General features: G+C 36.1%; 1 protein-coding gene across 1 annotated transcript in view; it reads left to right on the top strand.

The window, feature by feature from the left end:
* Positions 1-719: 719 nt before the first annotated feature.
* Positions 720-12,830, top strand: part of ENTHD1 (ENTH domain containing 1) — a 78,749-nt gene continuing 66,638 nt past the window's right edge. The window contains exons 1-2 of the mRNA XM_039863407.1: positions 720-860; positions 4,297-4,539. Coding sequence (XP_039719341.1) covers positions 4,341-4,539 — 199 coding nt within the window. The 5' untranslated portion in view covers positions 720-860; positions 4,297-4,340. The remainder of the gene's footprint in view (positions 861-4,296; positions 4,540-12,830) is intronic.

Genomic DNA, 12,830 nt, shown 5'->3' on the forward strand with positions numbered 1-12,830 from the left:
GGCTAGTGGGCTGTTTTAGGCCCAATGAACGGACTGGGAGCTTTAAGAGTTTCTCTCTGTCCTAAATATTCTTCTGTTTCTCCAAAGTGTTTCTAGGCATAGATTTATTTATTCTGTTTGGTCTTTGAAGGTCGTTTGGTGATGTGAGAATTCACATCTTTTCTGTAAAATCCCCAGCTCTTGTCTTTCTGAATATTGCTTTTTTGCAATTACCTTAATTTTCTTCTTTTGAAACTCCTTCTAAGTGAATATTGGGACCTTGCAATCTGCCCTTTATGACTTTAATTAATCTTGTTGACCTGTGCTCTATTTCGAAAGAATTTATTTTTTTCAATTTTTATTAATCTTCTTCTCTTCAAATACACCAGGTAAAGTCTGGTGTGTGTCGTGCCAGCTCAGTACCCACGATCTTTGAATTTACCATATTTCCAAATCTCTTTACATAATGTGAACTTATATAGACTCTTCCCCGTATTTGGAAAGTTTTTCCTCAGCATATTCATTTGTTAATTTAACAGACATTTCTTAAGTATCTCCTAAGCAAAAAGTATAGTTCTGGCTTTTGTGGATGTTATACTCTAATGGAGGAAAAAACCATTTTTCGAATAAATAGGTAGTTACAACTGCGGAGGGACCATTTAAGTGTAGGTACTGTGAGAGCGTGTGAAGGTGGGGCCTGACCAAGTCTGAGGCCCTGATGTATGGGGAGGGTGGGAGGAGGCTTGTCATCACTCAGGAGAAGGATTTCCTGAAGAAATGAAACCCGAGCTGTTCCCTCTGCCAGGGGCTGTCCCCTGGTACATCTGCATAGCTGGCTTTTTCCTGTTCTTCAAGACTCAGCTGACGCGTGAACTTCCATGGTAAGACGTTTCTGGACCGCATCACAGATTAATGTTTAACACATCACTCCTCTTTATTTTCTTTAGAGCATTTATTTTTACCTGGAATTATCTTGTTTAGAAACATTTCTCTTTTTTTTTCCTCACTTGTGCCCATATTGCTTAGAACATTTCCTGAAACTTACGTGTTGGAGAAATGATGAAATGTGAATAACCTTGGGTGTGGGTTGTTGCACAGTTCTGTGATTGGTGTGTCCTTGTCCTTTGCCTTGAGTTTGGGAGGACTCCTCAGGTTGGCTTTCTACTTGTTCATTTTTCTATCCTGTTAATCCTCCCCTCACTCTACTGTCTTTCTAATGAGAGTTGCCAGTGGTAGTACCCCACTCTGACCATAGTGGTAGGCATGTGATTTTCAAACTGGGCCAATCAGAGTTATTCTCCTGGGTTTTTCAAATTTGAATAAAGGAAGAGGGAGACTTCTCAGGCGGTGGAGCATGAGGTGTGAACTTGGAGCTGCTGTGGCTATATCCACATCCAGATTGAAGAAGCCAACCTGCAACAGGAGAAAATGAAGGCCTTTCATTACACAGAGAGAAACAAGAGATGAGAGAGGAGAAAAGAGTCCTTCTTGAACTTTCCTATCTCTGCATCTGAGGCCAAATGCAACCCCTGGTTTTCCCATGGCCTTACAACCAAAAGATTTCTAATTAAAACAGTATATAGTTTTATTTTTATTTTAACCTTCGCCTCAATTAACAAGCTTTTTATCTTGATGTGTTTTATATAATGTCTTGATCTTGGCTGTTGATCTATTGTATAGTTTTAATTTCTTGTTTCAGAGAATCCTCCCTCTCTCTGTCTCTCTCTCCCTTTTCCTCTTCCCTTCTCCTCCTCTCCCCCTCTCCCCGCTCTTTTCTCTCTTTCAGACACAAAGCAGTTGCTGCCTATGTTTATTCCATTTCTAGTACTATTCTGTTTTAGTACTATGTCCACCTTCCTTTCTTTAGAAATATATTGGTTAAAAGTGAAATATATACCATCTTATTATTACGATTGTTATTATTTAACTCATCCTTGAAGCAGGTTTATTGGGTTCTTAGATTTTTTCACTTTCAACTTTGATGCTTTAGAACAGCCAGATTTCTATTCTCCATCATCTCGAGGGTGATGGGAGGTAGGCAGGGCAGTGGGCAGCCTTGAGTGGGAAATTCACTTCTGTATGATTTCTCCCCTGTTTTCTACAATTCCTGTGGCCTGACCTTCCTAATGCTGCAAACTGTTAGCTCAAGGAGGAGCCCTGATGCTTCAGGGAGTTTGCTGTCATGCAGCTGGCTTTCTGCTGTAGGTACTTGCTTGTCCTTTTGAACTAGTGCAGCTGTCCTCAAACCCCATTGATCTATGCAGACTCCAAGTAGACTCTTCCACATCGGTCCCGTCACTTCAGTTTCTAACCTTTTCTAATTAGCAGTGTTGCAAGAAGTTGTTTCAGATCAAGCAGCTTCCTCAGGCAGTTAAATTGTAAATTGGTGCTCATTATATTTCATCCATCTAGTTCAGTTTGCACAATGTCAAGGAGAAAATGGAGACTTTTGGTAATTTGTTCCTTTATCGATTCAGTCACTCAGTAAATATTTATTGAGCATCTACTATACGCCAATTACTCTTCTGGACACTGAAGATACTGGGTGAATGAGATTATTTGCCCTCATGGAGCTCATATTCTAGGTGAGGAAACAAACAAAAAACAAGGAAATAAATATATAATATAATATTAGATAGTGATAAATGCCAAGGTAAAAAATAAAGTAGGATAAGGGAGTAGAGAGATGGGCATGAGGCTATTTTAGAGATGGTGGGCAGAGGGAAGGCTTCTCTGAGGAGGTGATATTTGAGTAGTGACCTGAATGAATCAGGGATCTAGCCACGCAAAGAGTTCCCGGCAGAAGGAACAGGCAGCACACAGCTCTAAGGACATAAAGCACATGGCGGGACTGCAGAACAAGGCGGCCAGGGTGGCGAGAGTAGGCACAGTGAGGCGAGAAGTGGAAGGAGATGAGCTCCTGAAGTTAAGAAAGGGGAAATGAGTTTCTCACTCCTCTCTCCTCCTCCAAACGAAGCTATGTCGATTATCGAGGAAAGATAGTGTCCAGTGTATTGTCTAGTCCCTAAAGGCTGACAGTCACAGCATGAGACAGTCTGTCATGCCACAAGAAGTGGTAACCCAAAATGCTGAGATTGTTTTGGGATACGGACTGGAAGCAAATCATAGGAAATTAAGGATGTTTAGAATGATAAGATCGAAGCAGTTATTAAAAAGTTAGGAAGACATGACTAAGAAGTGAAATTAGGTGAAATAATCTTGGAAAAGATGGCGACTTGAGCAAAGGTTTCTGACACTATCAGTCCTTAATGAAATATACCCTGAATTTGACCATTTCTCATTGCTCCACTACTAGTAAATTGTAATTGGAAACATAACATTAACACTAATTCATCATACTTGAAGGCCAAAATTAACGTAATAGTGGATATTTAGGCACTTTCCAGTTCACTTCAGTTTACTTTTACAAGGCTTGCAAAGACATGAGATGTTAGCATAAGTTGGTCCCAAGATATGGAGGAGTAAAGGAATTCCTTTGTTATTTCTCATGGGAGAGTGCTGAGGAAAATAGTAATAATATTACCATGTATTTGAATGAGTGTACTTTTATATATCTGTGAATTAGACTGGACGGATATGCTTATGCTGCTTTTCAGACAGGAGACTCTGGCCCAGACAGACCACCTGGCTCAGAGTCACACAGATGGTTAAGGGCGGCACTTTGGTTAGAATTCTTGTCTTAGACTGTGCTCTGGCATTCCGTTAGTGGCATCAAATCGATAGGATGTCATGTCATGGAAAAGCCAGTTGCCCTCCCTTCTCGTGTCGCCCAGTCTTCCGCCTCTAAGGTAACATACATTAACAATGTCGTAGGTGCCTGGTTGGTTGTCTGCTTGCCCATCCATCATCCATCCATCTATCCACTTCTCTCTTCTTTATACATATACTGGTGTATTTTCCCCTGTGCTTTACAGATTTGATTCATACTATGCATATTTAAATCTTCAGCCGCATGTCATGGTCATACATCTAGATCTAATTCATTCCTCTTTGTATGCCTTTTTCATTTGATTTCTTGCAGAGTATGTATTGCTTTTAAAAGGAAAATCCAAAGCATATTTAAAGTGAAAAATATCATGCCAGTACATGATATAATTTCATCATATAGTTATTTACTTCTTGAAGTAGAAGAAAAGGAATACGTTTATTGACAATTCTAACGAAACAGGTTTCCCTCTATGCTTGCCACAGGTTTCTTCACTTTGCTAACATATTCATTTTTCCTAAGTTTCTTTTGAATAAAAATTCATCGTAGCCTTAACTTTTTTTTCTAAGCGAATTCAATGTATTTTTCAGGTTATCATATCCGGGAAAAGTCTAAGCAAGTCATCACATTGCTGATGGATGAACAATTGCTGCATAAAGAGAGGGAAGTAGCATGTCGGACTAGACGGCGCACCTCTCACTCTATGACGTTTCCTAAAAGATTACCTGGTACAGGTAACTCACCAACAGCCTGCGCTTCTGCCCCCACACCAGAAATTCCTGCTTCAGAGAAGAGGCAAAAGCTGCTTAAGGTTGCAAGGCTACATAAAAAAAGTATGTATGATGATCATTGGCCTACAACGCATTAGGTTTTTAAGAACAACTAAAAAAATATAAAACATAGCTTTTAGTACTAACGTGTTAATATTATATTCTATTAGTATATTAGGCACCATTACTATAGAGAACAAAGATGAAGAATAATATTCAGTAGAAAATTTTATGACTGTTTCCTGAATGCAATTGTCTGGAATCCAAATAAATAATTTTGAGCTTAAAAGGTATTAAACAGATAACTATCCTATTTTGCATCATTATTAATTTGTAATATTTTAATCATAACTGGAATGAGAGGAGAACTTTTCTGAGACTAGGGTCTGGATATGTGTGCATTTGTGCCATTTGATCCCACACCAGGAAACTGACATTTTCTTAAATGTGCCTCGGAATTCTAAAATTGCTCTAAAACTCTTCTAGGATAATACCTTGTGTTACATAACTCTTTCCTTTGCCTAAAACTTTAAATTCGAGCTACTAAACTTAAAAAAAAAAAAAAAGGATATAGTTATAATGTTAGAAATCAGCAGGAAACTGAAATTATTTTTTCTGCCAAAGTTGCTAAAACTTAAAAGACTGTCATTTTGCCCTAACTTCTCTAGTACAAATCTTTTTTTCGATAAGTCGTGTATAGGAATGGACAGTCTGAGGAAGCAGGAACATTAACGAGTTGTGACTTAGACAACCGTCTCTTGAAAGGAACTAAACTTTGTGCTGTGAGGGGCATAGTAGAGAGACATAGAGTTACAGGTCCTTTCAGAGCCTTGCCTCCTGGCTTTATCATGTGAATCTAGTCATCATGATGCTGAAAGAGATGCAGGTATTCAGTATGAATAAATATTCCAAATGTCAGTTTAAAGTGTGAAAATTTAAAAACATTAATAGTAATACCAACACAAACTAATCCTACTAAAAATCCTTAAAGTACTCGTCTGATGCAGTCAAGAGTTCTCAAACGGTCACTCGATTTGTACCTATTCTGAAATTTTCTCACGGAAGCCTTAAATTGAAACTGAAACTAAAAAGGAGTTAGCAGAGTAAAGTAACCAATTATGACTCATCCAGAGTTTCTTCCCCGCTTTTGCTGCTTCTGTTAACTTTCTTGCTCTTCTTTCCTCCATTTCTTCTCTTCTTTGATCTTTTTTTTTAAAACATGTATTTAGTGAATTTATTATTTGAAGTTTGGATGTCTAGCAGAAATTTGGAGCTATGGGATTAAATGAAGTCCACTTCATCATGGAGCAAATATTCTAATGACCAAGAAAGATATTAAACACACGTAAATGAAATAGGTATAAAACTATTATGTCAGGTAGAGACAAGTGCTATTTAAAAAAAAAATAAAGCAAAGCAGTGTCAGAGGACAGAGAATGACTGGGACGGCTTTATTTTAGGTCAGGTAATGAGAGAAGGCCTTTTGGAGGAGGTGACTATTTGAACAGAGAACTGAATGAAGTGAGGAAGCCCTTGATATGGGTGATGTGTGCCAGGCAGAGGAAGAGCAGGTGCAGATGCTCTGGAGCTGGAGCGAGCTTGGCATCCTTAACTGTGAGCTTGGGAAACAAGGCCCAGAATTGCTACAGAAGTAGCAAGTGCTACATCAACTCTTAGCCATTTTTATGATTCATACAAAGAAATCTATCTGGTTTACTGCTTTATAATCACTGCTTTTTTTAACCTAAAATAATACTCCCCAGCTTTATGACATATCTTCTTCAGTAGACTGAGCTCTGAATGACTTTTGACTTTTAAAAAAAATCAATCTATTTTCCAATGAAGAGGTTTTGCTACAGTACTTTTTTTTCATACCACGAACATGTATTGAGTACCTACTTACTGTATGCCAGATACATTCTAGGCCTGGTAAGCAAATTTGGCATATTTCTGCTCTCATGGAGATTTTATCTAGCAATGGGCTTTCAGTCTGTTTAAAAATATATAAGGGTGCAAAAAGGGTTTTGGTGAATGATAGCATCATTGAAATGAATTTGTAGCAAGAGTACAATTTAAAGTAAATAGTGAATGTTTGGGTGTAAAAACTGTAGTAAATCTGTTAAAAATCTGTTACATTATTTTAAAATTTTATTCGTCCATCACTATATGTACACAGACATGCTAGATGTATAGATGTGTGGGGGTTTTTTCAAAAAAGAGTGATTGAATTAAGTAAGTTCAGCAATACTAATCATTTCCATGTAGGCACTTGAATCTGAAGCTGTATTTTAAAGAAAGAATGAAAGCTGATAATTTGGTTGGAGTGGGGGGAGAATAAGAAAATAAATAGTGGGAGGGTGTTCTTAGTGGAACAGGAGAAGTCGCAAATGAAAACTTGGAGATGGGTGGATCAGTTAGAATGAGGTACACCCACAAGTAATGGTGGTAGAGCCCACAAAGTGATAGCAGCTTAAACATAATATAATTTTTTTTTCTCACCTCTAAAAATAATCCAGAAATAGGTGTTCTAGAACTGATGTGGCTCTCCATGATGTCAGAGACCCAGGGCTTTTTCTGTCTTTTTGTCCCACCTAACTGAGCATGTAGCTTCCACTTCATTATCCAGTATAGCTGCTTGAGCTCCAGCCATCACATCTGCATTCTAGCCAGTAGACAGGAGAAGAGGTTGAAAATATCAACGCCCCTTCTTTTTAAGGACACTCATTAAAGTTGCGCATGACATTTGGGATTACATATTATTGTTTAGCACTTAGTCACATGGACACTCCTAGCTGCAAGAGAGACTGAGAAATGTAGTCTTTATACTGGACGGCCATATGCCCAGATGAAAGAGAATCTATCCTTGAGGAAGAAGTAGAGAATAAATAAATATGGGAGAGCAAATAGCCCCTACCATAGTGAGAAAGAATACAAACAAGAAATAAATTAATCATGATAATACATGGTTGTCAGATTACATAGAATAGAGAATATGAATTTGGATATGATATGTAACAGAATGTGGGCAGATAGTTGAGAGTACTCAGCAGAGTTCATAAAGGACATAATGACAGTCTTTGGAAATTTCAATTTGATAACGACTAGCAACTAGGAATCATTGTAGGCCTTTGAGAACAGAAGGATGTCTAGCTTAGTCACAGAACTTAGCTTTTGTTACTGAAAACAGCTGCTAGTGGAAGATAATTCTTATTGCTTCATGTATAAATGAAGGAGATATGAATTGGAGGGAAGCTTGTAACAGACAGTTGTTTCAATCCAAGCATCCAAAACTTGCTCTAAGGTTATTGAAATGTGGGAAAGTTAATGCTTAAAGATAGAATATAGAGAGGAAATAGGGTAAGTAGGCAATATATTGGAGAAGAAAGAAGTTGAAAATGACTCTAACATTTGAATTAGAGAAAACAGAGGAAGCGATGGTATCATATAGGTAAATTTCCATGAGAAGGAATTTAAAGGTGTCTCTATATTATTTAGTTATAATGAAATGTAATATTGAACGCATTTCTAGAAATATGATTTTCAGACTTTAGGATCTAGAACTGAAACAGCTGTGCCTAGGTTCTTTGTTGAATATTAGCAAGGGAAAAGAGGTACTTTAGAGAAGGTGTTATATACACATCACTACTTCTATTCATTTTTTCTATTCCTGGACGTTTTTCTAAGTTGTAATTCTGGTAGATAGTTTGGGTGGTTTTTATTTAGATGATTATGATTGAAGAAAGATATGAGCTGAAGGATAATTGCTGCTTGATGGCAAGACAAAACTATATAAAGCCTAGTTATAACTCAGCTTCTCTGAGCTATGAGCATCAGAGTTAGGTCCTTTCGTTGGAGGTAATAGTTATAAAAACTATTACTACAGATATTGTGTACAACCAGATTAGCAAAGCTTTACCTCTGTTGGTCATCCAATCTTCTGTAAACAGCTCTTTAGTAGCAGTAGTCTTTGCAATGAAACTTTACCTGTATTAGAGAATTACTCTGGTCTCTATCATGGGATTATCTCCCTTAAAATGGTATGGCCCGCTGGACCAAAAGTTGAACTTCAAAGTAGTTGTCATGCTTTTATAAGCAAAAACTCCAGTGTTGATGTTTCTTTCTACAGTGAACTTTGTACTAACAGAGTTGATGTGGAGTCATACTTGGTTGCCTTATGACATAGAGTCTAGATGGCAGAGCTTATGGTACAAGTGGTGGCGGCTACTCAAATATTTGCATTGATGAATGTCAAGTGGTGATTTTTTAAAATTTGAAAATAAACAGATGTAAAAAAAGAAAATAACAATAACTGATACCCCTACCACCCTAAACCAACCACTATTAACATTTTAGAATATTTACTTCCAGACTGCTTATTTTTTCTTTTATTTTTGTTTCAGAAAAATTACCCTACCGATTATAAAAACAATACTGGCTCATTATAGAGAATCATTCACTTCTAATCCCATCACTCAGAGTAGCCATAATTAATATCAGATAAACATAATCCCAGGCATCTTTTATCCATACATACATGTAGAAAGATGGATAACTAGAGAAATCATTTTTATAAAAATAGAATTACACTAGAGACTGTTTTTTACTAAAAAAATATTTCAAGCTACTTCTGGCAAAAAGACTTACTAGGAGCTCCAGGAAGCCTATTTATTGCACAAATAACCAAAGACTGGAAATGATGCACTGTTTGCAAGATTTCCGGCCTTACCAGAAGTATGAGAAGTCTCCAAGCGTCTCTTCTTCCACAAATTTAATTCGTTAACTTAATTAAATAGGTAAAATAAGAACAGTACATGTGAGCTTGGGTCAGAGTGATTTCCAGCTGGTGCCTGTGGGACACTGCAGATGACTGTAGGGGTTGAGTTGCTTCAGGGCAGTTGTCACTAGTTAAGAAAATGAATTCTGGGTCTGTCTTGAGCATTGGGAAGGAAAGCCTAGGATTACTGTGTTGAACCCAGGAACTCAAGGGGGACCAAAGTGATTCCAGGTAGTTCTCTCAGCAAGAAGAAAGCCTGCTCAATTTACAAGTTAGGTTCACAGGCTTCCCATCAATTAAAATCAGGCAACGAACTCACAATCCATATCACCAAACACGGGAGAAAGTAATTAGCAAAGAACATATTTAGATATTAGAAAGGTCAGATACAGGATATAGAATAGCTATGTATTTGAATATCTAATAAACAAAAGCTATAACCACAGTATTAATAATGGGGGACACTGCGCATGTGTGGGGCAGTGGATTCATGGGAAGTCTCTTTACCTCCCTGTCAATTTTGTTGTAAACCTAAAACTACTCTAAAAAATAAAGTCTCAAAAAAAAAAAAAAAAGGCACATTCACAAGCACAACCATCAAAACCGATTTGCCCTTTTCTGAACTAATTCAGTTATTCAAATGCCAGTTATATCTGTCACAGCCTGGCTCTTTGAGCCCAACCAAACTGTTAAAAATTAAAACCGTTTTACTTAAAAAAAAAATTATTAGAAATCGGTGTATGAATTTTACATATTGAAACTTGCAAAAATGAGAACAACCACTGAAATAAAAAATGTAATTTAGCAAATTAGAAGATAGGTTCAAAGTAAATGGAAAACACGAAAGCAATATGAAGACACAGAGGATAGAGGACAGAGAAATGACAGTCAGCACGCCAGTAAACTCTCCTCGTCAGCTACAGTGGAGGCCAGATGACGGTGATACAATATTTTCAAAGTGCTGAGAGAAAATAGCAGCCTAAAATTGTCACCCAGAAAACCGTCATTTAAGGACGAGGGTGAAATAGTCATTTATAGATAAGTGCAAAAACTGAGAGTTTACCACCATGAGACCTACATTAAAGGATATACTTCAAAAAGAAGGAAAATTATTCCAGAAGAATGGTTGGAGACATTAGTAAACATGTATCTAAAATAAAATACTTTCTGTGTAAAATACTGTCTCATTTTTGAGTTTTAAAAAAAGACAAGTAAATGTTATAGCTATGGTATGTAAGTTGGGAGTGGGTCTATGGAATTATATAGTGTACTAAAATCCATGTATTTTTTGAGAGAAGGATAAGAATATTATTTGACGCTAAACTTTTAAAGGTAAATGTGCATGATAAACTTTCAAGGGTAAACGCTAAAAGATGAGAAGTATAGAGTGCGTAAATAGTGAGAAAAAATGAAATGAGATTTTAATTTTATAAAGGGCAAAAAGCATAAAATGGGACAAATGGAGATTTAAAAAAAGTAAAAGAGTAGAAATAAGTCCAAATATATGAATAATTACAATAAACATTAGTAGATTAAACTCGTCTGTTAAAAGGCAGAGATTATCAAATTGGGGAAATAGAAATCTAGATATATGTTGCAAGCATAAGTTTACAAGAAAGGTTAAAAGCAAATGAGTGAAAAAAAAGATAAACCAGGCATATACTAATTAAAGAAAGCTGGCATAGCTATATTAATATCAGACAAAATAGAATTTAAGGCCAAGAGCATTATTAAGGACAATGATAAAAAGTTTAATTCTCGAGCAAGATATAACATTTCTAACTGTGAGTATACCCAATAAAATAACTTTAAAGTATATAAAGAAAAATTGGTAGAACTACAAGAAGATATTGAAACACCTATCATTATAGTAGATGATTTCAAAATCTCTCTCTCATTTATTGATAGGTCAGTTAATAAAACACGTTTTAAAATATGAATTTTGCAATTGATTATATGTGTTATAAAGCAGTCTTAACATTTCAAAGAATCTGTATCACACAGACCACTTTTTCTAGCAAAAGTACAATTGTTTGAATTTTTAAAATATAAATAAAAATTTTTCATACATTTGAATTTGGAAGTATTCCTGTTAGAATCAAGTAGAAGAAAAGGTTCCCATTCTCCTTCTATTCACCTTTGTACTGGACGTCCTAGCCATCACAATAAAACAAGAGAAATTGAAAAACATAAGTATTGAAATAAACAAATTTATTTGTATGTGATAGGACTTTTTCATATAGAAAACTCAAAAAGATCTATAGACATATTAGAAATACTGAGAATTTTAGCAAGATGGCTCATTCTAAGATCAAAATATATAAATCAAATTATATTTCTATATGTCAGCTATAAACAATAAATATAGTTTATAAAAAATACCAGTTATAATAGCAAAAAATCATGATCTACTTAGGAGTAAATCTTACAAAAGATGTACAAGATCTGTACACTGAAAATTATAACACTTAATTGAAATACATTAAAGAGGACCTGTATAAATGGAAAGATATTCATGTTTGTCTATTGACACACTCAAAAATGTAAATATCAGTTCTCTCCAAGTTGCAAAGATTTAGAGGAAAGTTCCTTAAGCTTGGTACTACTGACACTGAAAGCCAGACCATTATTTGTTGTGAGGTCTGTCCTGTGTGATGTGGGATGTTTAGCAGTATTCCTGGCCTCTGCACACTAGATGCTATTAGCGTACATCCTTTCCTGCTGTGAGAACCAAAAATATCTGCAGACATCGTTAAATGTCCCTTGGGAGCCAGAATTGTCCCCAGTTGAGAACCACTTACTCAGTGCAATTATAATCAAAATCCAAAAAAGATTTTTAAAACTGAATTTGATGGGCTGATTCTAAAATTTATCTGGAAGAATCAAAAGGTCAAGAATATCCAGAACATTCCTGAAGAAGACTAGTGGAGGGCTTGCCTTTCTAGGTAACAGGACTAAAGCATCTGTTGTCATGACAGTGTGGTTTGATGCAGAGATGGGTGTATGGACCAATGTAACAAACTGTAGAGCCCCAAAAATGGACCTAGGAAACTGTGTTATCTTATTATATGACAAGATGACATTTCACTCAGGTGGGGAAGAGATGAGCTACTTAATATTATCAAAGGCAATTATTTATCCATATTGAAAAAAATAAAATTAGATCTCTACCTCATATCATGCACAGAAACAGATTCTAGATGACTTAAGGACTTAAAAGTGAAAAAAAAAATGGTTAGAAGAAGATAAAAGCGAATACCTTTTTTACATTGAAATAGGTCAGGATTTCTTAAACATAACAGAAAAAAGTACAAACATTAGACAAGCATTTATAAATTTCTTGTAGAGACATAATTCTGAGAATAAGCCCCGATGGCCCTTGCCTTTATGAATGTGTGTAAAATTATTAATATGATGAATTATTACTCTCAGGTTATATTACATTATATGTCAAAAGAGGGTATCCAGGTGGTTACCTAATCACACAGAACCATTTGAAAAGCAGAGTTCTTTCCAGTTGGTGGCAGAAGAGGGTGTCGGGGATTCCATATGAGATTGAGGCCCTTTGGCTAAGGTAGAG

Source organism: Pteropus medius, unplaced genomic scaffold (assembly GCF_902729225.1).
Source record: "Pteropus medius unplaced genomic scaffold, Ma_sr-lr_union100, whole genome shotgun sequence".
In the NCBI taxonomy this organism is placed as follows: Eukaryota; Metazoa; Chordata; class Mammalia; order Chiroptera; family Pteropodidae; genus Pteropus; species Pteropus medius.